We start from the raw sequence: 27016 nt of genomic DNA, 5'->3' as shown, positions 1-27016 counted from the left end.
CTCAATGCCATGCATAATTTTATACACTTCTATCATGTCTCCTCTGACCCGCCTTTTCTCTAAACTAAAAAGCCCCAAATGCTGCAACCTTTCCTCGTAAGGGAGTCGCTCCATCCCCTTGATCATTCTGGTTGCCCTCTTCTGAACCTTTTCCAACTCTAGAATATCCTTTTTGAGATGAGGCGACCAGAACTGTACACAGTATTCCAAATGCGGCCGCACCATAGATTTATACAATGGCATTATGATATCGACTGTTTTATTTTCAATACCTTTCCTAATTATCGCTAGCATGGAATTTGCCTTTTTCACAGCTGCCGCACACTGGGTCGACATTTTCATCGTGCTGTCCACTACAACCCCAAGGTCTCTCTCCTGGTCGGTCACCGCCAGTTCAGACCCCATGAGCGTATATGTGAAATTAAGATTTTTTGCTCCAATATGCATAATTTTACACTTGGTTATATTGAATTGCATTTGCCATTTTTCTGCCCATTCACTCAGTTTGGAGAGGTCTTTTTGGAGCTCTTCACAATCCCTTTTTGTTTTAACAACCCTGAACAATTTAGTGTCATCAGCAAACTTGGCCACTTCACTGCTCACTCCTAATTCTAGGTCATTAATGAACAAGTTGAAAAGTACAGGTCCCAATACCGATCCTTGAGGGACTCCACTTTCTACAGCCCTCCATTGGGAGAACTGTCCGTTTATTCCTACTCTCTGCTTTCTGCTTCTTAACCAATTTCTTATCCACAAGAGGACCTCTCCTTTTATTCCATGACTGCTAAGCTTCCTCAGAAGCCTTTGGTGAGGTACCTTGTCAAACGCTTTTTGAAAGTCTAAGTACACTATGTCCACTGGATCACCTCTATCTATATGCTTGTTGACACTCTCAAAGAATTCTAATAGGTTACTGAGACAGGACTTTCCCTTGCAGAAGCCATGCTGGCTCTGCTTCAGCAAGGCTTGTTCTTCTATGTGCTTAGTTAATCTAGCTTTAATCATACTTTCTACCAGTTTTCCAGGGACAGAAGTTAAGCTAACTGGCCTGTAATTTCCGGGATCCCCTCTGGATCCCTTTTTGAAGATTGGCGTTACATTTGCCACTTTCCAGTCCTCAGGCACGGAGGAGGACCCAAGGGACAAGTTACATATTTTAGTTAGCAGATCAGCAATTTCACATTTGAGTTCTTTGAGAACTCTCGGGTGGATGCCATCCGGGCCCGGTGATTTGTCAGTTTTTATATTGTCCATTAAGCTTAGAACTTCCTCTCTCGTTACCACTATTTGTCTCAGTTCCTCAGAATCCCTTCCTGCAAATGTTAGTTCAGGTTCAGGGATCTGCCCTATATCTTCCACTGTGAAGACAGATGCAAAGAATTCATTTAGCTTCTCTGCAATCTCCTTATCGTTCTTTAGTACACCTTTGACTCCCTTATCATCCAAGGGTCCAATTGTCTCCCTAGATGGTCTCCCACAACATACCCTTCCATTGACCAGCAGAGCGGCAAGAAGATGGGCATATAAAGATTAACTTTATTTCCACTCCTACCCCCCTTTCACCATTGTCACATGTACCCCAGTCAGATGAGCAGCACAAGGCAGATGCAGGGACAGATAAACGTCTTTTAAAAATTTTCCCTTTTATTATGAATTTAACCAAAGGGGTAAAGAGGGGTGAAATCAGCTCATATTAACAACAAGAATAATCCATCCATCCATCAGAATAGATAAAAATTATCCATAAATTCTTATTTAAATATGTGCATTATTATAAGCCATCCATATGGTAAGACAGCTGCTGCTGTTTCTGGACCAGGATAGCCTGACCACTGTCATCCATGCACTGGTAACCTCCATGCTGGATTACTGTAATGTGCTCTATATGGGGCTGCCTTTGAGGTTGGTGTGAAAGCTGCAGTTAGTGCAAAATGCGATGATGTGACTGCTCACTGGGGCAGGATATTACCAATATATTACACCACTGCTGAAAGAATTGCACTGGCTGCCCATTAGCTACCGGGCCAAGTTCAAGGTTCTTGTTTGGTGTACAAAGCCCTATACAGCTTGGGACCAGGATACCTGAAAGTCTATCACTGCACTCTGCAGGTGAGGGGCTCTTGCAGATACCATCTTATCAAGAGGTCTGTTCCATGCAACATAGAAAGTGTTGTGGCACCAAGACCTTCAGTGTTGTGGCACCAACACTTCAGAATTTCCTCCCCTTAAATATTAGACAAGCATTATCTGTTATTTTTTTGGTGCCTACTGAAGACTTTCCTCTTTCAACAAGCCTTTCAAGTAGAGACCTTATCCCAATCTGCATTTGTGCTAGAATTGCTTTTAAGATGTTTTAAAGTTTTTAAGGTTGTTTTGTACTTTCCCGGTCATCCAATGATCCCCCTCCTCACCATAATTGGCATTGTACATTTTCTTGTACTTCTCTCTGGTCCCAGAGGTGGAACAGACCTGGGAAGTTCCTGGACTGAATATTGAGGTGGAAGAAGATGCATAAACTGATGTCATGTGAAGGTGAAAAAATGAATTTTGGGAAATGTCTCCTCCCATCTGTGGACATATATATATATTTATACAATAAATATTTTGTTGTGTGAGTAGGTGACTGTGACCATGACCTTGAGTGAGTGTACATGCATGTGACATGCACAGGTTGGCATGCGGCACTCAAAGGGGTGGCAAACCCTCAATACAGCTCTTGAGCCGAAAAAGGTGACCCACTCCAATATAAAGGATGCAAATGTCAGAAGGGACAATGAGAATGAATATATCTTGCTTTGGGGAGAGTGTTCTGATGTGTGCTAAAGTATTCCATAGAGGGGTAAAAGGGGAATGCTATATGATTGGATGTGAAACAGACCCTGGGTAAGGCTGTCATCCAGATCCCCAATCTGCTGCTCTGGGGGGGGGACACTGGATGGGCTGGAGGTGTATTTCCAGCCAGCCCAAAATAGCTCCACCAATCTCAGCCCATAAACTGACACTGACATCACTCCTCTGCAATGGTGCTCCCAGTTCCATCTGCTAAAAGTACAGGAAGGTAGAGGTATGACTGTAGAAAGCCCCCAAACAGGGCATTCCAGAGAATACATCAACCACTGGATCCCAAACTGCTGTCCCTCTGCTGTCAGTGGATGGAATTGCATTTAATCCTGGCCTGATTGCTACACCAGCTCCAGGCTGGCATGGTGCAGAGCAGGGTTTTGGCTGCCCACTGGCTTTCAGCCCTGACTAATGTAAGTGGCAGAGATATGGATGTGAAAGTGTCAATGCTGCTCTGTCACACTCCACTGATGTCCAGCTGGGGGATACTATTTCTCTGTAACGATATGGACTAGTTCTCTGTGGTCTCTTCTTTCTTCTTCTTTTCCTTTTGGTCTTTCCTCCTGCAATGTATAGGCCACTTGTCATCTCTTCAGAAGGTTGGGCCTAGTACCCAGCATGCACCATGGTTACAACAAAGTTAACTGAAACCTGTCACTTCCTCAGCGGAACAAGCTCTGACTAGTATATTCAGATTCCACAAACAGGTTTTTTTCTATTTTTGCAGTGATTTAACACTCTTGGGAAAGGTGATTAGCTCCCCTGTAATTATCAAAATCACTACCAATGAACTCTTGTTCTCATGAACACCTCATTGCTAGTCAGAATTAACAAGAAAAGCAATTGAATTCAATGCGGTATCTTATGTTATACTATACATACATAGTTTATAAAGACTCCTGCCAGATCAATGCACATTGCAGAAAGGAGAGAGACTAAGTTGAGGCAGACAGATCTTTGTCAAATGGATCTTTCTGACTTCATCCCTTAGACCAAAAGCCCAGGTTGGATTTTATTTTTTCATGGGTTTGATGATTTAAAAATCCTCTCTTCAAATCTAGGGAGTTCCCAGCATAGATCAGTGTTATCTTTGTATCGGTAAAGGGTGCTTAGTTCTATATGGGTGGTTTTCTGCAGTTCCTATCCAGGCAGTTGTTGATTGCAGTGGCAAAAATACCAATAGATGTGTAGGTGACAATGCAGGTGCAGCGCTGGGAGTGGAGGAGACATTTGCTGGCATTCAGGCTGGTTTTGTTACTGCTCCTCCTCCTCCTGTTGCCTCCAACGTGCAGCCAGAGCTTGAACTCCACTTACAGTGGGCAAGCAAAAGTTCAAAACAGGCTTCCCAGCTCCAGATATGACATTGTCATTGGGGAATTTGTTTCTGTTGTACTTGCTGAAGTGTTTTTACCCAGCTATAAAAATCTGCCAGAATCCAACCCAATGGCATGGTAAGTGGCTCTATTTTTTTTTAAAGAGGATGGTTTGCTTCTTAAGATAAATCTGATCGCATTTATCTCATTCTGATCTGATCTAGTTTAGTGAAAACTGCTAAGTGTAAACTAAGAGTAAGCTCATCAGTAGAGGAAGAGTGGGCAAAAGATAAATTGAGATCTACTGTTATTTAAATTAGATCAGCAAGGATTTCTGCAAAAGATAAATTTAGATCTACTGAGTTATTTAAATTAGATCAGCAAAGATTTCTGTCTACCATTTGTTTAACAACAAAATGGATCCCCTCTCCTTCTAAATTTAGCTGCTGTGATAAGGAAGTGGTTTTTTGTGTGACAGAGAACACTGTTCAGTTCTACTACTGAAATCAAATTTCTGGGCTGACCATGTATTCAGAAGCACCCTGCTTCTTAACCCCTAGAGTTTGTTGTTCCCCTACCCCAGCTACTAATTTGCACTTTGCTCCAGTTGATGGACCTTGGGAACCTTATAAATAAGGGATGAGGATCCTGTTGCCCTCCCAATGTTGTTGGACTCTAACTCGAATGTGTCCTTTAGTTCTTGTTGGGTGTCCATACTGGAGTTGATGCTGCAGCTGTGAAGCCTGTGTCTGTCTTGCTGTGTCCAAGCAATTCACACCAAAGAGATATTTATTGTGTCTCGCCTAAAAGCATCTGGCCCTTTGGTCTTCCCAAGGCCCAAATTAATGGCTGTATGCTTTTACTGAGAAGAGCTTGTGGGTGTAAACACATAACACATGCAAAAACTAGAGCCCACCCTAATCCTCTCTGTAGGACATGTTGGCAGCATCACAATACTTGTGTAATCCCAAATCATGTAGTCATAAGCAGCAATCGTGGTAACCTCAGAATTGATAGCAAGGGCTAGTAATTGACCTATACACCTTAATCACAGAACGACAAAACAAACCAGACAATTTTATGCAGAAATGGGAAAGAAATTTAAGGTTTAAAATGGGTGTGAATGACTGGAAATGCATTTGGGACAAAATGTTGCCAAAGCTACTTCCACAAATATAAAAGAAAATTATTTGAAAGCACAATACCAATATTTAATATTTGTACAGGCTAATGCAAATATACCCAACAACTCAAGATATTCGCTGGAGATGTGGGCTTTCAAGGGCTGATTATATACACATATTTTGGGAATGCTCATCAATTCAAACTATTTGGTAACAAAGACACCATTGCTGAAATGACAGGCTATATACTACATCTAGAACCAAAAGTACTACTTCTCGGCTATCCTAAATCTAGAGTACTTGATGTAGATTTAGAATCAGTAGCAAATGTATTGACAGCTGCAAGAATTTGCATTGCCAAGGAGTTGGAAAAGATTAACATACCAGTGTTCTGCTCAATAGTAGTAATGATCAAATTAACATATGATAAAAGAACCGCTGCTGGTTAATTAAACAAATTCATAGAAACATGGTCACTTTTTGTTACATTGTGGCATAACAAACATCAGGATAATATGCAACTATACAGGCATTTGCCTGGTGTAATAAGCTGATTAAATGTAAATGTACTGCCTTCAAGTCGATTCTGACTTATGGCGACCCTATGAATAGGGTTTTCATGAGACTGAGAGGCAGAGACTGGCCCAAGATCATGTTTTATATTTATTTACAGTATTTATAGCCCACTCTTCATTGAACATTTTCTATCCCAGGGTGGGGAACAAAGTAATAAAAACTGATAGATAAAATATATATACAAAGATTGCAAAATCATGTAAACAGGTCCAAACCGCAACAAATTAACAGTTCTTGGTTGTATTCAACTATGCAAACCTAGGGAACAGTAGTGATGAAGAAGAGTTGGAGTTGTCTGGATAAAGGCCCCACCTTGTCATGGTTCTTGTAACCTTAATCAGCCACAAACTCTGAAATTTTGAGGTGACTACAGAAGCTGGTTTGTTATGAATACGGTAAACTTTTTAAAAATTGTGGGTTGTATCCAATGTTAGTCCTACTCAGAGTAGACCCATTGAGATGAATGAACCAAAGTTAGCCATGTCTACTAACATCATTGGGTCTGCTCTGAGTAGGACTAACATTGAATACCACCCTCTGTCATAAGGAAAACTACGAGGGAAAAAATGAAGTTTCCAATTTAGCTTAGGTAAAGATACTTAGGTAACATACTTAGGTAAAGAACAGAGGACATTGAAACAGATTAAACAATCAATGGCCTTAGTAACAGATCCCACCCCATTTTTCACCTATGGAAGCGCACTCATTTCCCTTCTGTCTCTCACACACAAAAATGGAAATGGACGGCCTTCAAGTCGATCCCGACTTATGGCGACCCTATGAATAGGGTTTTCATGGTAAGCGGTATTCAGAGGGGGTTTACCATTGCCTCCCTCTGAGGCTAGTCCTCCCCAGCTGGCTAGGGCCTGCTCAGCTTGCCACAGCTGCACAAGCCAGCCCCTGCCTTGTCCACAACTGCCAGCTGGGGGGCAACTGGGCTCCTTGGGACTATGCAGCTTGCCCACGGCTGCAGAGGTGGCAGGGCACGTAACCCCAAGCCACTCACTGTGGGAGTGATCTTTAGCTGGCCCTTGACACCCAGGAGACACGAGCAGGGATTTGAACTCACAGACTCTGGACTCCCAGCCAGGCTGTCCTCCCCACTGTGCTATACTCACTCACAAAGAGGACCCCAATCTGTGCCACCAGACTCTCGCTCTGTGGCCTTTGCGCAACCTAACCCCTTTCACCCTCACTCTCCAACTTATCCAGGACCTCACCTTGACAGATGTGAATTGTTGCTCACAAGCAGTGACAGTAAGAAACTCCCAGCCCTTGTTCATAACAGCAACTGAGCAAAACACACCCACAGCCACAAAAAGAGAGTGGCAATATGCCACAGCTGTTGTTCCTCTCCCCTTCTCAGTCCTAACAAAATTCATGGGCCTCACGGTCATTAAGGCTGCTAGGGAGTGATGTGCAGATGGATCTGCTGGCCTCTTCCATCTCTCTCCTCCTTACCAGTCAGCACAGACAGCATTCAGTGTTCCTTACTGTGCTCTTTATGTATAATTTATTTACTCAGTTGGCAATAGGGATGGCTTTATATGAATGACTGAATAGCTCTGGAGGAGAGTGGTCCAGCTATTCTATGTGTCTATTATCAGGGCAGCCAGAAGCAAACCCCCATCTTATTTCTGTAGTCATTATGGGGCTATGAAAATGTGAAACTGCATGTGTTTAGAGTCTTTATTTTTTTTAAAAAATGACTAGGGATAGCAAACTGGTTTTGTTTTGTTTCTGTAACCATGTACATGCACCAATTTTTTTAAAAAAGAGGAGAAGAAGAAAGGATGCTGTAGTGACCTGCATCTGCCTTGACATGTATATGCTGGCTCAGGTGCTGATGTCAGACCTGTTTTTCATTGTCATCATCACCTGCTCTGTGGCTGGTTATTTAGAGCCCCCGCCCCCAGATTCCAGGATCAGGCCTTTGGACCCTCCCCCCCCCCAGGCTTTAACATCTCTGCTTCATCCCTAAGGTCCAGCCGTAGCTGCACCTCTAAATGTGGAGAGAACAGCACTGAATGTTTCTCTGATATGAAAAATGGGTTGATGAGAATTGTTGCTGGAAGGCCTACAGCTAGGGTTTAATGGAAATAAAATGCACTTATCTCATGAAAGGTTGTGGGACTACATGACCGGTGAAAATCTCATTCCAGGTTAATGCCAAAAAATTACCAGCATGTCCTCGCCTTTGTTTTTGCCATTCAAGAGATCAACAAGAATAATTGTCTCTTACCAAACACCACACTGGGCTCAGATATCTACGACAATGCATTCCATTCAATGCTAACCTATTGGGCCACTCTGAATCTTCTCTTCACAGGACATCGGGCTCCCTTCAATTATAAATGTGGTAGGGAGAAGAAGTTCATGGCTATTATTGGTGGACTTACCTCCCAAAGCTCAATAATGATGGCCAACATCTTAAATACCTACAAAATTCCACAGGTATTTGTCTTCAGTATAGATGCAGAGATGTTGTATAGATGCAATTGACTAATGTAGGTCCCTTTCCAACCTCCCCTTGCATTTGTCTCAGAAGTAAAAGGGTCAAAGACTACTCAGTCCTGAAGTCATCTCAATCTGTATTTTATGTGAGTTTCTTTGAATGAGAGGGCCTCAGCTCTCCCTTAGCCCACTTTCTCCTAGGCTCTGATAAAATCCAAGTATTTAGTATCACAAATTAAAAGCATGAGTGATTGGCCTTCTCCACCTTCCTGCTCAGAATCCACTTGAAGAATGAACCTAGAAAGCAGCAAGTGTTGCTACTTCAATTATACAATTATAATTGGATTTTTACTAGGACATCAAATTCAGTGAATTCAAGCAGTAATGTTTTTGTTCAAACACAAAGAGGTATTCACAGTTTTAAAATTATTAATATCTATATTGTTATTAGCTCACTTACGGTTCTTTTGACCCTGTGTTGAGTGATAAAACTCGGTTCCCTTCTTTCTTCCGGATGGGTCCAAATGAAAACCCTCAATATGATGGGATTGTTCAGCTATTGCAGCATTTTGGATGGAATTGGATTGGCCTTCTCATCTCAGATGATGACAGTGGAGAAACATTTCATCAAACTTTGAGACTAAAACTCTCCCAGAGTGGCATTTGTGTTGCTGTAACAAAATCAATTCCAGTAGTGACCAGTCACATACCTGAAAACCGTGCTAAATACTATGTAAGGATAATGTTTACACTCCAGTTGGATAAAATCAATGTGATAATTGTTTATGGGGATGCTCACTCTTTGGCTGGTTTACAAATAGTTTTAAACTTCAGTGAATTTGTTGATCGGCATCCAATGGAGAAGGTTTGGCTCATAACCTCTCAGTGGGATTTCACAGCTATTTTCATTTGGAGTAAATTTCCAGCAAAATCCCTCAATGGTACTTTGTCCTTTGCACTCCACAAAAATGTGGTTCCAGGATTTCAGGATTTTCTTGAGAGCATAAATCCGTATCAGTCTTCAATTTCTTTTATTGAGCTATTCTGGTGCACTATATTTGTTTGTTCACTCCCAAAGTATGAAGTAAACATGCCATATTGCACTGGGCAGGAGCAGTTGGGGGGTCTCCCTCGAACATTGTTTGAAATGGAAATGTCTGGACAGAGCTACAGTATCTACAATGCGGTCCATGTGATAGCACATGCTCTCCATGCCATGTATTCATCAAAGTCTAGGCATAAAGCCATAGGGGATGTTCTGAATGTTCAGCCATGGCAGGTAAGATATGGCTTCTGTTGGTTGCCAGGGAAGTGGCAAGTGTAATGAACTGCTCAGAGCTTTTGGATTCAAGATGCCACCTAGTAGCTGGATATAAGCCTCCATCAGAGCTTGGAAAAGTTACTTTTTTAAACTACGACTCCCATCAGGCCCAGCCAGCATGGCCACTGGATTGGGCTAATGGGAGTTGTAGTCAAAAAAGTAACTTTTCCAAGCTCTGGCCTCCATCCTCCACCTTCTACATACTGATAAAAGGAATTGAGCAAAAATGAATATAGCAAATGCATGAATAAATACGTTGATGGAGCAAAACTGAGTTTGTGATTGCCTTGTCTGAAAGAAGTAAAACAGCAATTTTCATAACACAATGATATAATATGAAATGAGACAAGATCCAGTACTTTCTAAATGCCATAACTGGAGGTCTATATTATTTTACAGCAACTTTCATTCACATTTTGATTGTATCTATTGTTATATGCCTTCAAGATGATTATGGCTTATGGTGACCCTATGAATCAGGACCTCCAATAGCATCTGTTATAAATCACCCTGTTCAGATCTTGTAAGTTCAGGTCTGTTGCTTCCTTTATGGAATCAATCCATCTCTTGTTTGGCCTCCCTCTTTTTCTACTCCCTTCTGTTTTTCCCAATTTTATTGTCTTTTCTAGTGAACCATGTCTTCTCATTATGTGTCCAAAGTATGATAACCTCAGCTTCATCATTTTAGCGTCTAGTGATAGTTCTGGTTTAATTTGTTCTAACACCCAATTATTGGTCTTTTTTGCAGTTGGTATGTGCAAGCTCTCCCCCAACACCTATACTATACATTAACAATGATATAAAGTAGGTTAACAATGCTATGAATTAACAATGCTGTATTACAAAAGGAAATAAAGGGGTTTACTCTCAGATAAGTGTGTGTTGGATTGCAGCAAAACAACAACAACCCACAGTTGGGGGCATGGAAATAGCAATTATGTTGGTACAGTCCTTCAGGGTGTAGGCATGTTATGATACTCTGTACCTTGAATTTAAAGAATAATATATGCCATGTCTGAGTGGAGCTTTAAACTGACTTTCTTACATACAGAATGAAGTTCACCGTTGTACTGGTGAGTATTCTCTAGGAAATTGTATGAAAGAGGATGCTCAAGAGTTCAGAGATTTTGTAAAATACTTGGACACTCTGCTAAAGGGGCGACAGCTTTTTTATTCCGACAGCATGTTATACCACAATCTTCACTTTTCTCACACATGTAATATTTGGCTGAACAATATTGACATGGCACCAGTATATGCAATGGACAAGCTAATGATGTGTTTTGGCAATCAAAGGCTTGGGGTTTTTAAACATGTAAAGCAGGAGAGGTGGAACTGGATCTGCCACTGATCGGCAATGCCTGCAAGCCCTGATTTTGGCAGGAAGCTACATCTTTACCTGCCACACATCTGACCTCATATATGGAATCAGGCATAGGGCAAGTGGGCACAGGTTAATCCATAGTCTCATTAGCCAAATGGGGAGGACTTCTGGGCAGGACTGATGGGCCTAATTAGGTCCATGGGCCTGAGGTTCTGCACTGCGGATGTAAAGGAATACTGTGTGCTCTAGGACCACTTCTAATTAACTCGATCATTCTGTAGAAACTCTGTAAAAACATGGGGTTGTAGTAATCTAAGTCCTACTCAGTGAAGACCCATTGAAATTCCAGAACTTTAATGGGTCTGCTTTGAGTAGGGCTAGCATTGTATACCACTCTAGTTTCTGAATTCTGATTTCTTATTGCTACTTGATGAACATGGACCACTTTGGCTCCCCTGTCACATTATTATCTTTCCCATAATAAAGCTACTATCTTTTACAATGTTTCTTCCATTCTACTCTCTTTGTTAATGTTTGTATATTTGCACAGCTTTGACATGGCCTTTTCTTCTTCCCTTTTGACATTTTTCTTGCCTGCTTTCTAGATCAGGGATAGGGAATTTGTAGCCTTCCTGATGCTTTTGGACTCCAAACTCTTATGAGCCCCAGTCAGCATGGCTAAAGGTCAGAGATCATGGGAGTTGTAGTCCAACAATATCTGAAGGGTCACAGCTTCCTCAGCCCTCTTTTAGATGTAAGCGACCCTGACTTCCTCAGTACTGATTTCACTAAATTTCTCTATGGTTATCCATCTTTACTATCTGTATGACATTTTCCTGTTGTTTCTTCTGTTTCCTTTATAAATATTCCTTTCCACCCCTCAGTGTTAATTTCCCCACATCCTCATGTCTCTCTGCTTTGGACTTTTATCTATTGTTAGTAATTTAAAATGATCCCTCATCCTCTTATTCCTGCATCTGCTCTATTTTCCTCCTGTTTGTTCTGAGGCCAATTCTATTTGTGCTTGATTCTGCTGCTTATAGATACCTGTTTCTGGAAGATTCAGGACAGACAAAAGAAAGTACTTCTTCCAATAGTGCATAGCTAAACAATGGAATTTGTTTTGGCACAATGTTGCAATGACAACCAAATTGGACAGCTTTAAAAGGGGATTTCACAAATTAATAGAGAATAAGGGTATCGGTGACAATTTGTCATGATGCTTTTATATTACCTCCAGGATCAGGGGCAGTATGCTTCTCAATACCAGTCGCTGAGGATCACAAGCGGGGAAAGTGCTGTTGCGTTCATGTCCTGTTTGCAAGCTTCCCATAGGCATCCGGCTAGCCACTGTCAGAACAGGATGTTGGGCTAGATGGGTCTTTGGTCTGATCCTGTTTGACAACATGCTTTGACACAGAGCTTGGAAAAGTTACTTTTTTGAACTACAACTCCCATCAGTCTAATCCAATGGCCATGCTGGCTGGGGCTGATGGGAGTTGTAGTTTAAAAAAATAACCTTTCCAAGCTCTGCTTTGACATACTTCATTAGGTCCTTTTAGAAACATCAATTAGTTCACCTCCTCATACAAACTGCAGTCCAGTGGAGTATTAAAGCTGCATCTGAGAAAATCCTCATGTATGGATTGGGCCATCTTGGACATGCACCCATATAGAGGAACTTCTCATGAGAAAGTTCATAAACCAGTAATTCCAGTGCAGTTTCCTTCTCAAGGTAGCCAGATTTTGATAAGACACATCTGAAAGCCACCCAAGGAGAGCTTCCTGGGGAATTCTAATGATAGGCTGCACTCAGTCATACTTTTTATAGTGTTCATCTGTCCCTCAATATAGGCTACTAAATATAATAATAATAATAATAATAATAATAATAATAATAATTTATAAGTCGCCTATCTGGCCGATGGCCACTCTAGGCGACGTACAACTCAATTAAAATACATCATAATAAATACAGTACAACAATAAAACAGTAAAACAGTGACAGTTCAGAGTAGCAGGTAATTAGTCAAAAAGATTAACCCTCCCCAGAAGTCCCGAAGGCCTGTCTGAAAAGCCAGGTCTTCAAGGCCTGGCGGAATACATTCAGGCTAAAAGTCTGGTATTTGTCAAACTACAAAATATTGCAAGTTCACATCTGATTGCATTAATAGACTGGCAAGTAGATTTTGTTATCTCAAAGGTCACCATGTAGCAAATTCCAGGAATAAAGAAAGCTGCCTTATACTGAGTCAGACCATTGGTCCATCTATTGCTGAGTACTGTCTATTCCAGCTTCTAGAAACTTCAGGGTTTCAGACAGGAATCTTTACCTAGCTCTACTTGGAGATGCAGGGACTGAAGCTAGGACCTCCTTAGAGATGGGAGAGATATTCAATTTAATTCACATTTAAAGGTGAACCCACCTAAACAGCACATTAAAAAAATACACAAACCAACATAGCCATCCTTCAAAATTCATACTTCTCTGCATTTTTCAATGCAGTTTTCTACCTAAGTGGTGTGTATATACTAAAAGTACATATATTGGTTAAAATAACATATAAATGTGTTATATTACAGAAACTTTCTTTTTTAAAAATGTGAACATTTGTCAAGCTTGTATACAAAAATGTGTTTATTAGGATGAATTTGCCCTAAAATGCTGGTGAATTTTCATGAGGACTGATAAGGAAAAGTGGAGAGCTAAACTTAAGATGGCAAAAAAGAGAAACTGAGAGAACCAGAATTGACAGATCAGCCCATCCCCGGGTCTTCTGAATGGAAACCATGTGATTGGTCACTGAGCAATGCCCCATCTCCATTTCTCACTTTCTAACCTGTTTTCTAAACCTTTTTTCACCTCTCCTCTAGCTTCGCCCATTTCTGAGAAATGTCCATTTTAACAACAGTGCTGGAGAAGAAATATTTTTTGATGAGAATGGGGATGTAGCAGCTGGATATGATATCATCAACTGGGTCATGTTCCCTAATAGATCCTTCTACAGAGTCCATGTTGGAAGAATGGACACCCAGGATCCTGCAGGCAAAAAGTTCACCATTAATGAAAGAAAAATTGTGTGGAATAACAAGTTTAATCAGGTATGTGTCTTTCTTATGGCTAGAAGATAAATAGATCTATAAATGATATTGATCAAATAAAAAACAGAACGCTGCTTTGAATGTCCCTGGGTATCTAACACTGGTGAGGCAATCAGCCCTCTGCTGTGCCATGGAAAATAATACAAGACCCCAGGATCAACCATAGCTATCAAACAAGACTCGGCCTTGATGATGATGGCTGTCCTTTCTTTCTCTCTATCTGTGAAATGGGAATGAGATTGCACATTCTTCCCCTCTCCATTGTGTGTTGCTTATACTAGCTCTGAGACCTGCAGTCATCTGTGCACGGAAAGAAAATTTCACTACTGCACATGGATCTAAAACAAAGGTGGGGAACTTTTTGGCTGTAGGGGCCAGATCTTTATCTGGCCCCACCCTGAGAGCCAACATTGACAGGTGGGTGGGGCAAACCACTTCTTAACCAAATGATGTCATTATGATGTCACATGATTGACATGTGGGTTGTCTCATGCACCTGCCAAAATTCTGACATTAGAGGTTGAAACAGAGAGTGCAGGAAGGTTCACAAAGCCTGCCCTACACTGGTCCTTTCAACCTGTGACATCGGAGGTTAAAAGGGAGAGCACAGTAAAAGGTTTTAAAATCCTTCCTGCACTTCTCTTTTGCACCTTCGACGTCAGAGTAGACCAGGGACGATTGCAGAGAGGATCACAAACAGACATCAGAGAAGAGCAGAGAGGATTGCAAATGGCTTTCAAAGCCTCCCTGGGTGGCTCCTTTCCACCTCAAGCAAAGTTTCCATCAAAGTTCTTTATGTAGGTGTTCTGGAGGGACTCACAACAAAGGACTAATGCAGAGACAAGAAAAATGTAACACTGCAAACAAAATACATCAAGCAGTATCCTGCCTTAATCATACATATGTTCCACATCAATACCATAATAAAAAAATTAGTGTGGAATGATTTGATGAATTGGGGATAGCCACTTTCCTTTGGGCACTGTTTTCTCTGCAAAAAGTATAGAGTTGAGAATTATAGTGCTGAGGAGAAACCAGTTTATTTCCACCGTAAACATTTTAATTTCTGGTTGCCATTAGATACCTCCTCGTGTCAAGTGTGTTGAGAGCTGCCAGCCTGGATACAGCAGAATCGTTCTGCAGGGGGAACAAGTTTGTTGCTATGATTGTGCTCAGTGTCCTGAAGGAAGGATTTCAGACCATATTGGTAAGGATGACAATGTTAAGCCACATTGTGGGGGGTGGGGGAATCCAAATGCTTTAAATTTTGCCCTATTCTAATTCCCACATTTCATCCCTAGGACGGGGGGGGGATCCTGTGGCCCTCTAAGTGCTGCTGGACTACAACATCCATTATCCTTGACTATTGACAATGCTGGCTGGGGCTGATGGGAGATTTAGTCCATGTAGTCCATCTGGAGGGCCACATGTTCCCCAACCTTGCTCTAGGACAAGAAAATATATTTGTCTTCAACAATGGAAGGACTATAGGCCACATACATCCTCACAAGTGCTTTCACTAGAATGTCTTTTTCTCTCCTTTTCTGCTAGCACACTTTTCTCTGAGCAACAATCTAGAACTGTTAGCACCAGAACAAGGAAAAGAAGGATTTTTTTATTCCTGTAATATATTGGTGCTTCACATCTCTTTACATAAAGCCAACTTCTGTAATCACATCAAAATCTGTAAAGACTTTATTGAGCATTAGGACTATATAAGACTGTGCCTGGTGCCAGCATGAACTATCTTTGGGTACAAGAGAATGTACCACGGCCCTGGGAGACCCCACATCTGGTGATGCCTGACTGTGAACTAGGGTCACTAGGTCCCTTTAAAATCATTTACTCTTGCCACCTTGGCTAAGAGAAATATTGAGTAAGTCGCTTGGGGACCTTCAGGTATCAAGTGACTACTACTACTACTACCACTACTACTACTACTACTGTTTAGCTACTCCTCATTGCCTCTCTCTTGCATTCTATGTAGCAATGATAGGGACATGGGGGATGATTAAAATGGAAGCTTTCTCCCTGACTGCAACCATTCAGGACACAACTTGTTCCAGAACTAGTATTGCTCACTATAGCCATGCAGGATACACTCTGACACTGAGGTCCCCCACTCAGGGTATTCTGCTCAGGGGCACCCTGAAACCTGACACCCATAATGAGGAGCATATGTAAACAAAAACATATGCAAGCATCCCCTAGAGTATTTCACTATAAATATCACATACTCATGATGCTGAGTGATTGTAAGCACAGCACATATGCAGAAAGGCATATAGGCCATGTCTAGGCCAATAGAAATCTGTTGTATGGATAAATCTGTTGTTTGGATAATATTATTTAGAACTCACACTCCTGATATGGGTTTCACTTATTCCTAATGGGAGCGTTGAAGGAGCTCGATTCCACTATTTTGTTTTCAGTAATAACACACAATTCTTCAGTGATGAGAAGTAATAGCCAAAGGTGATTTTTTAAAATTTTGATAATGTTAAAAGCTTCTTTGTTAATTTCAGATGTCAACCAATGTGATAAGTGCCCAGAAGATCAGTTTCCAAATGAAAAAAAGGATCAGTGTATCCCCAAAACTGTCACCTATTTATCCTACAACAAACCTTTGGGTACAGTTTTGGCTTTCTTTGCCTTTTTCTTTTCCATTATCACAGTTTTGGTGATGGGGAGCTTCATTCAACATCACAACACTCCCATTGTCAAAGCCAACAATTGGGGCATCACATGTGTGCTGCTCTCTTCTCTGCTTCTCTCTTTTCTGTGTTCCTTCCTATTCATTGGCCAACCTCAGAAAATGACCTGTCTTCTCCGACAAACAGTTTTTGGAATCATCTTTTCTATTGCAGTTTCTTGTGTGTTGGGCAAGACCATCACTGTAGTTCTAGCATTCATGGCCACCAAGCCAGGAAACAAGATAAGGAAATGGATTGGGAAGAGACTGGCAGTATCAGTCATCATTCTCTGTTCTCTTATTCAAACTGGCATCTGTGTTGTGTGGCTGACAACCTCTCCTCCTTTCCCAGAGTTTGACATGCATTCCCAGACTGGTCAGATCATAGTGCAATGTAATGAAGGCTCAGACATGATGTTCTACATTGTCCTGGGCTACATGGGTCTTCTGGCCATCACCAGCTTCACTGTAGCCTACTTTGCCAGGAAGTTGCCTGATACTTTTAATGAAGCCAAACTGATCACATTCAGCATGTTGGTTTTCTGCAGTGTTTGGGCATCCTTTGTTCCATCCTACCTGAGCACCAAAGGGAAATACATGGTGGCTGTGGAGATCTTCTCTATCTTAGTCTCTAGTTCTGGTTTATTAGGTTGTATATTCCTCCCCAAATGCTATATTATTTTAATGAGACCCGATCTGAACACCAGAGAGCAGTTAGTAAGGAAAAAAAGAGAGTAACACTTAACTCTTCAGATGTTTTTATTTCTAGAAAGCCATGAAAACCATGAGGAAAATAGAGATTCTGAATAAAGCATATCTATTTTTGAAACTTTCCTAATGTGTTTTAAATTCATAGGTCATCTTCTGGGGTAGCTACAGTTCATGACACCTATTAAGTGTGAATAATATAAAACATCCAATGTACTGTATATAAGATGAATATATTTATTTTATTAAAGTAAACTTTATTAGATTTTATTATAAAAACAATATCTTTAAAATGAATTGGCTAATTGTTTATTAACCCTCTTTAAACATTTTAAAACATTTAGATCATAGAAGGACTAACATCCACTTCATCGTGTATATGATGCTTCTCTCCCCTATGCAGTCTTGAAGACAGTGTCTTTCTAGTTTATAAGTATCTCCATATGTTCTAAAAAGGGATCCATTCTCAAAATGAAGTGTATCAGAATATAAATCCTCTTTTGAGAAATACTATTATGCTGTTGATTTTTAATATTTTTAAAAACCCCTACTAACTTACATAGCAAAGCCAAATGTATTTACTTTCTGGCTCCATAGGAATAAGACTCAGTATTTCTTCATCATAAAAATATAACTCTTCAACATTTCGTACTATATAGCTGTCCATCTCCTTTTTGTTACAGGAGGCCCTGACACAAAAGTTTCAAGATAAGAAACAGACATTTTTTATCCCAATTTCTTCTGACACATGAAAGGCAATTTTTATTTTTATTTTAATAAATGGAATGATATGCTTTAACATTCTAGCAACAAAATAAAGGCCAGAACCAGGTGTGAGGGGACCTCTGGCAAAATGTTATCCAATCCCCCCCACTTGTGCCACCCAAGCAGGCTTATCACTGGAACACCACATGTTATTCTTTTATTTAAACATGTATAGCCTGGAACTTCCTCTGCCAAACAGCTTATGATCCCAAATAAAAATCAATGCTGCATGATACTAAAATATCAAAAATACTGTACAACCAAGCAATAAAAGTGTGAATAGTGAAGTACAGAAATAGAATTTAAAACATGCCAGCCAGCTCCAGGCGCTCTTGGATGAAACCGATTATCTAGATCCGTTTCAATCCGGTTTTAGGCCCGGTTTTGGCACCGAAACAGCCTTGGTCGCCCTGTATGATGACCTTTGTCGGGAGAGGGACAGGGGGAGTGTGACTCTGTTGATTCTCCTTGATCTCTCAGCTGCGTTTGATACCATTGACCATGGTATCCTTCTGGGGAGACTCGCGGAGTTGGGTGTCGGGGGCACTGCTTGGCAGTGGTTCCGCTCCTACTTCGCGGACCGTCACCAGAAGGTAGTGCTTGGGGAACATCACTCGACACCATGGACTTTCCATTGTGGAGTCCCTCAGGGGTCGGTCTTGTCCCCCATGCTTTTCAACATCTACATGCAGCCACTGGGTGCGGTCATCAGGAGTTTTGGAGTGCATTGCCATCAATATGCTGATGACACGCAGCTCTATTTCTCCTTTTCATCTTCCTCAGGTGAGTCTGTTGATGTGCTGAACCGTTGTCTGACCGCGATAATGGACTGGATGAGAGCTAATAAACTGAGACTCAATCCAGACAAGACCGAGACACTGCTGGTGAACGCCTTCACTGCTCAGATGGTGGATGTTCACCCTGTTCTGGATGGGGTTACACTCCCCCTGAAAGAACAGGTACGTAGTTTGGGGGTTCTTTTCGATTCTTCCTTGTCTCTCGAGGCCCAAGTGGCCTCGGTGGCACAGAATGCATTTTACCATCTTCGTCTGGTAGCCCAACTACGCCCCTATCTGGACAGGGACGACCTCGCCTCCGTTGTTCATGCTCTGGTAACTTCAAGATTGGATTACTGTAATGCGCTCTACGTAGGGCTGCCCTTGAAGACAGTTCGGAAGCTTCAGCTGGTGCAGAACGCGGCTGCCAGACTATTGACGAGGACCAGTCGGTCTTCGCATATAACACCTATTCTGGCGCGTCTGCACTGGCTCCCTATTTGCTTCCGGGCGAGATTCAAGGTGCTGGTTTTGACCTATAAAGCCTTACATGGCGTGGGACCTCAATACCTTGTGGAACACCTCTCTCGCTATGAACCTACCCGTTCACTTCGTTCAGAATCTAAGGCCCTCCTCCGGGTACCAACTCATCGGGAAGCCTGGAGGGTGGTTACTAGATCTAGGGCCTTTTCTGTGGTGGCCCCTGAGTTGTGGAACAGCCTCCCCGAAGAGGTACGCCTGGCGCCTACACTTCTATCTTTCCGGCGCCAGGTAAAGACCTTTTTATGCTCCCAGGCATTTTAATCTTTTAATTTTCTTAATCTTTCTATTTTTAATATGTATCCTTCTTAATTTGTGTTGTATTTGTTTTTGTTGTGCTTTCTGTTGTTTGTTTGTACATGTTTTTGTGATTTTTTACCATGATATATTGTATTTTACCTTGTTTGTTCACCGCCCTGAGAGCTATTCTGCTAAGGGCAGTATATAAATTGAAATAATAAATAAATAAATAATAAATAATACAGAAAGTAAAGGTGGTACTGAGACAAAAAACGCAAGCATGAAGGAGTCCAGAAGTAAAATAGGCTAATTTTTAGAAGGCTCAATAAACTAAGCAATAAACCGATATGAAAAGTGGAGTACAGAAACAGAATATAAACATAATACAGATAGTAAAAGCAGTATTAAGAAAAAAAATACAAGCATTAAGGACTGTAAAGATTGAAAGGGCTTATTTTGGAGGGAGATGGATGCTTATCATTGGCCATCCATGGATATACTGTATACTGGGGAGGGTAGCTGTGAGGGAACTAGAAAAGGTCCTCAAATGCAAAGATGTATCACTGAACACCAAAGTCAGGATCATTCAGACCATGGTATTCCTGATCTTTATATATGGATGTGAAAGTTGGACAGTGAGAAAAGTGGATAAGAGAAAAATCAACTCATTTGAAATGTGGTATTGGAGGAGAGCATTGAGGATACCATGGACTGCGAAAAAGACCAATAACTGGGTGTTAGAACAAATTAAACCAGAACCAAAACAGAATGGAGTAGAAAAAGAGGAAGACCAAACAAGAGATGGATTGATTCCATAAAGGAAGCCACAGACCGGAACTTACAAGATCTGAACAGGGCGGTTCATAACAGATGCTACCGGAGGTCGCTGATTCATAGGGTTGCCATAATTTGCAATCAACTTGAAGGCACATAATACACACACATAGAGATTGATAGCCATCTTTTCCTCCCAGAAGAAGCCCAGAGCAGCAAACAAAAACACCAAAAGCACTTTAAAGCATCTTAAAAACAAAAGACTTTAAAACGATTAAAACAAAACATCTTTCAAAACATATTAAAACAAAACATATTAAAAACAAACTTAAAAAACATAAAGGGGTGAAATTGGGAAAGGTATCCATTTGGATGCCTGTCAGAAGGGAGGAAAGCTACTTTCATGTGTTTGAGAAGGGTTCCTTGAAAATGACAAGAGCCCACCTTGATGATGGAGGTGTGAAGAGCTTTGGAACATAAAGAGGATTTCTCCTACAGGGACAGGAATGGCTCTTTCATTACAGAAGCTGAAATGATGGAAACTGTTTTGTGGAACAGGGACCTCTTGGACCAGGCAGATGAGTTTACTTTTAACAATTGGTGGGGGGATGAAGATAGCCAGACTCTTCCCTCCCAGATAGCTTTTCAACAAAAAAAGGGAGAAATGAAGCCACCATCATTAACACCACCAGACCAAATTCATGCCTTTTCATCAGTGGTCTCCGCCGCCACCTACCCACACAACTGGATGTTACACAGATATAACAAGCCCTACCCTGAACATCAATACAATGAAAATATGTCATGACTGAAGGGGTGGTAATATTTAGGGCTGTAAAATCAATTTGTCTGACAGCTGGATCCTGAACTGAATCATCCTGATTCAGGCCAATGTGGACTTCTGCCAGATCAGGTTGAGACAGACTTGGATCTCCTCGGGTCAGGTTGTCCCACCCAGAGGGATCTGGGGCAGTCAAAAGATGGGGTGGCCAGGTGTGGGGGGAGAGTGAGACAGAGACAGCTTCTACAGGGTGTGCTTCACCAGGGCATTCCCTGCTGGGAACACACTGACAAAGCAGTACCCAGCAGGACTGAACTCTTCACTCAAGGGTTCAATCCTGCTATATGGTCTGAATTGAGGGTTCAATCCTAATATACGCAGGGGTCTGCTTCCCCTGAGGGAATGTGCTGGCATAGCAGCAGCAACAGGATTGAATGTAGTGTTAAGCCCCTCATTAAACATTCAGTTGAGAGGGAGGGAAGAGATGCAACCTCTCATTTCCCCACCCACTCCTAATCAATGATTTAGCTTCTGGATTGTGGGCTGGATCAGATCTGGGTGGGTACACAGCTGCAGTAACAGTAAACAATTGTCTGCCTGCTTTAGGAAGAGAGTGTGGAGAAGGCTGCTCAGCTAAGACCTTGGATGTGGCAAAAGAGAAATGTCATCTGATCTGATAAATTGACAAGTCACACTTGTTACACAGCATAGCTGGTCAGCTGTGGCCCCTTTCTACACATTTCCCTGTCTATCTATGCAGAAATTCAGGCCCAATACCCAACATGCCCTGTGATCCCCAAGGAATTAATTGAATTTTGCTGCTGGCCTGGCCTGATGAAGGATAGATATTGGCTACGTTGAGATCACACATGTTCTCTCCACTTGTGTAGTAACTTGAACAGTATGGGGACTTTGTTCAGGGACTATGGGGAAAAAAGTGATTATCCTGTAATTATCAAAATCACTATGATTGAATTTGGTTTCCTGTAAAACAGGTAACCAGAAGCAACATGAAATATTAATTGCAAAACCAGCCTACTTTAAGTCAGTATGTTACACCCAGCCTATAAAGATTTCTTTCAAATCCTAGATAACTAGGCTGTTGTCCTGAGACTGGGAGCTTTGTCTAATGGTGTCTTGATGTGTTATCCCTTAGACCAAAGGCTCAGTTTGGAGTCTTTTCAACAGGAAAACCTTTAACAACAAGAAAGTGTGGGTTATTTTCTGTAGGTTTAGGTGAGCTAATAATCATACATGATCTATATAGGAGATGATGTCAGAGCAGAAACTGAACAGGGCGCCAAGTATCTGGGCATATAACATGATTTTGTCACTGCCATGCTTTGTCTTACTCCCACCTCAGATTTTCAGTGAGAATTTGAACTCCATGTGCCTTTGGCAACTAACAGATCAATATAAGATCCCTAGCTTCAGAGAGGATATTATAATTGGGGAATTTCTATCTATGGTAATTGCAGAGGTCCCTTTATCCAACTTTACAGTACAGCCACGCGGAATTTCTACAGGATCGTAACAAAAATTAAGATTCATTAAATAATTCAGATTAGATGAGACATGGGCTGCATTACATAATTCTGAAGTAATTTAGTACATGATGAAACTGTTCAAGTGTGGAATTAGACTGAAGGCTGCTTTCCATAGACAGATCCATCACTTGGTGAATGCTGCATTCAGTGATGACTAGAATGTGACAATGGGCCAGTGTAGATGTGGCACTATGATTAAAATGTTCATATCATACCATGCACAATCAGTTCAATAGGGTCTATTTCAACATTCAGCCACCAACCATCCAGTATAGAGCCATGAAATGTACCCAAGATAAGTCATGCATTCACTTTTTATGAACTAACACAAAACCTGCAATGCTATGCACACTTATACTGTAATCATAAATGACACTGCACTGTTAATCTATATGACATTGTGCTGCTAGTCTATGGGACTCAAGTTTATTAACCTCAACAATCTGTATAGATCCAAAATAGCTATATTCAAATTTCTGTTTAGGAAAAAAAAAACAATATTTAAAGCTAATCTGGAAGCAGGGAAGTCTCCATCAGCATAAACCACAAGTAAGTAACATACCACAAAGCTGCATATCGTGGACAGTGGCATTTTCTGTCAGTTTTTCAGCATAATTAGTGGGTGCCTGACAATGTTGTGGATCCTGCTTGCATGCATGTTATAAATTACAATTGTTCTGGTGGTCTAGAAAACAGGGTTCAGACAATGGAGAATGCAGGGTCCAGAGACAGGGCCATGGTGGAGTTCTCATCTGTGGCCACACCCGACCTTTATTCCACTTTAAACAGTTATGACTTCCCTCCAAGAGTCATGGGAAGTGTAGTTTGTGAAGGGTGGTGAGAGTTGTTAGGAGTCCCCTCTTCTCCTCACAGAGCTACAGTTTGCCAGAGTGGTTTAACATTCATTTCCTCTTCCCAGAAAGCTCTGTGAATTGTAGCTCTCTGTGAGGGGAACAGGAGTCTTCTAACAGCTTTCAGCACCCTTCACAAACTATACTTCCCAGGACTCTTTGGGGGAAGCCATGACTGTTTAAAGTGGAATAATAGTGGAATAAATGTCTGGTGTGAATGTGGCCTGTAACTCTCAACTCCCTCAGTAAACTGCCATTATGCTAGAAAATGTTGCTGCTGTTCAGGTATTACTGTTTAATATTGCCAGTCAATTTAAACCAAGCGGAGACTCTTGTGCTTCCTCTACAGGGTGCTCTCTCTTCCATATGATGAAATTTTTTGAGGTTTCATTTATCTATTCAACTACCTTATCTATATCCCACATTTTCTCCAAGGAGCTCAAGGCGGTGTATGCAGCATTCTAACCCCAATTTTCATCCCCAAAAGAACATCCCTGTGAGTTAGGTAAAGGTGAGAGAGCGAGTGACCTGTCTAAAGCCAACATGTGGGAGTCTCATGGATGATTAGAGATTTTAACCTCCATCTTGAGAGTCCCAGTTTGAAACTCTAACAACTATACCACACTAGGAGCCCAAATAAGGGTCTGAAACTGCTTAATAATATATATATTTATATGACGCAAGCATATGCCATTAGGTAGAAGCCCTAACGTGGTATCCTGTAAAGAGTTAATTCTGAGTGTAAGAATGGATGGTGTCACATACAGCAGGAGCAGTGCGGGCTACTGGGCAGAGTCAAACATCCAGGAAGAAAAGACATATAAGGCCTGTGTACAAGAGGCCCAAAGATAGATTGGGAAGGGGCTGGAGGCTCCAGGCCACAGAGACTGTCAAGAAGAGTGGGGGCTGGCTGGGCAGTGCACGACAAGAAGAATCATATAAGGAGTGCCCACAGGAAGCCCAAATGAAGAACCATGGGAAAGGAATGTGCCCAGGAAGTGCAAATATGGGAATGGAATGTGCTTATCTCTTTTGGCTTCCTGCTTGGAAATTCTTCATTTTGACTGACACGACACTGGCTTTGGTAGGCCAATAACATGAGTGGGTATGCTTAATGCAACCTATGAGGCCAAAGGGGTGGAACAGCCCACTAGTATATAAGTGATAGCAATTGACTGCTTATATGGGACTCCAACACATGCTATTAATGTAATAACAGCAGGAGGGAAAGTGTGTGACTGATGTGTCAGAGAAGTTCAACCATTTCTTTTTTTTTTTTTCAATAATTTTTATTCAGATTTTCATAAAACATACAAGACAAAATCATAAAACATTCAAAGACAAAAAACAAAATCAAAAATAGTTAAACAAAAAAAAAAAAAGAAAAAAAAAACAAAAATAAAAAATAAAGAGTAAAATATTGACTTCCCATTTGTCAAAGATCAAATCAGTTATAAGTCTATAATATATAACAATCCTGTCTCTTAAGTCATATTATAAAATCACTTTCCTCCAGTAGTTATCTTACTTAATCATCAAATCTCATAAACATTACTTTATTCTTTCCACAAAAAGTCAAAGAGAGGTTTCAATTCTTTAAGAAATATATCTATCAATTTTTTTTTCCAGATAAGCATATCGATTAATCCATCTCATTACTAATTATGATAATCTTATTGTCATAACCATAGTCAAAATAAACATTTCAATTAATCCATCACATCAGAATCTGTTAGGTTCAATAATTTCAGTAGCCATTGTTCTATTATCTCTATTAGTTCCATTTTCCATCTTCCATCTTCAGTAGTCTTGTTAAGTCCAGTAATTTCAATATCCAATCTTCCATTATCAGTATTCCATAATAATCTTGCTGTCAAAGCCATAGTCATATAGTAAGAGTCTGATGGGGATTACCTCTATCCCAAATATTTTCTTGCCATCCATTCTGAATAGGTTGCTGAAATACTGCTGTAAAATCATATCTCTGTTCTTTTTTTCAAAATACACTGGGTCATCTCTTAAAAGTTTTTCCATTGTCACATGGCTGCAGTTAATTCCATAGATTTTCTCTATATTGGGCTCCATCACATCATTCCAGTCCAGAAGATTATCCATGCCATTGATAACTTTATCTCTAGAATCTTCATTCATTTCTTCAGAGATAACATTGAGTTCCAAACAATAGATTTTATTTCTAAAGTCCATAGACTCCAAATCTTGTTCCTGTTCCACAGAAGTTCAACCATTTCTGACAACAACTACTAAGGGGTCTCCCAGCAGCTGAGGTTGGGTTGTATCTGCTCTGTTAGTGCCGTTTAATATGTTAGTTCTCATCTCATGAACAAACCTTGTTAATTACCTCATCTGGTATTAAATTTCATTGCCTACCTGGATCTGTTTAAAAGAATATCAGCTCCCATTGGCAGAACAGATAGACTCTGGCCTTTCTTGAAACCCTGTACATTTGTGCAAGCATATCAAATTATGATTATATTTTTTTCAGATTAATGCCTAAATACTACCAGCTTGTCCTTGCCTTTGTGTTTTCCATTCATGAGATCAACAAGAATTTAATGTTGTTACCCAACACCACCCTAGGATCCAAGATCTATGAAAATGCTTTTAATCCCATAATAGCCTATAGCAACACTCTGGATCTACTCTTCTCAGGACAAGATAATCCCCCCAGTTACAAATGTGTCAGGGAGAAGAAGCTCGTGGCCATAATTGGTGGACTCACTTCCCCAAACTCCATCCAGATGGCAAACATCTTAAATGTCTACAAGATTCCACAGGTGTGTCTTCATACATATGTGAATTGATGCACACTTTGGGATATGAAGAAGAGTGGGTCCCCTACCAGTGTCTTAGCTAGAAAGCTGGAAAAAATAGTACAGTGAAAATACTTGATTATATTATACAGAGTACTCAGTTGACTGTCCTGTTGTGATGATTCCTGTAGGTTAGGTGTAATTAGAGGGCCAGAATTCTCTGTAGCCTGTTTTCTCATGAGCTCTGCTTTTTCTCTGTCCCAGAAATCAGTATCACAGCAGTTTCAACTATTAGTTGATTGAGCTGCCTAGAATCCATTCTGAGTATATGAGTATTTACCTTGAGAGTAACAGTAGTCCCTATGCAAAAAGGAAGATTTGGCCTGCTACAAGGGTGAAGTTCAGTGAATTTAGAAAAGAGTATTCTGTTCAGGAATAACCTATAACATTTGGCACTTTTAAAGTATGTGTCTCTCTCTTCCTCCATGTTAGCTCAGTTATGTCTCTTTTGACCCC

General features: G+C 40.9%; 1 protein-coding gene across 1 annotated transcript; it reads left to right on the top strand.

Annotated features, from left to right (window-relative positions):
* The first annotated feature begins 8822 nt into the window (after window positions 1-8822).
* On the top strand, window positions 8823-17485 carry LOC133367477 (vomeronasal type-2 receptor 26-like). The gene is made up of 4 exons (XM_061591580.1): window positions 8823-9587; window positions 13828-14055; window positions 15136-15262; window positions 16581-17485. The coding sequence occupies exons 1-4, from the start codon at window positions 8823-8825 to the stop codon at window positions 17483-17485; spliced, it is 2025 nt and encodes a 674-aa protein (XP_061447564.1).
* Window positions 17486-27016: the final 9531 nt, after the last annotated feature.

This window comes from Rhineura floridana, chromosome 11 (genome assembly GCF_030035675.1).
Source record: "Rhineura floridana isolate rRhiFlo1 chromosome 11, rRhiFlo1.hap2, whole genome shotgun sequence".
Classification (NCBI taxonomy): domain Eukaryota; kingdom Metazoa; phylum Chordata; class Lepidosauria; order Squamata; family Rhineuridae; genus Rhineura; species Rhineura floridana.
Note: the sequence above shows the minus strand (reverse complement) of the source record. Positions and strands in the feature narration are given on the sequence as shown.

Bases quoted from the DNA above. Each gene is read 5' to 3' on its own strand.
- LOC133367477 (XM_061591580.1), top strand. From the start codon at position 8,823: ATGGGTCCAAATGAAAACCCTCAATATGATGGGATTGTTCAGCTATTG. The intron at 14,056-15,135 runs GTATGTGTCTTT...GGTTGCCATTAG, and splicing joins GGAATAACAAGTTTAATCAG to ATACCTCCTCGTGTCAAGTG. The intron at 15,263-16,580 runs GTAAGGATGACA...TGTTAATTTCAG, and splicing joins AAGGATTTCAGACCATATTG to ATGTCAACCAATGTGATAAG.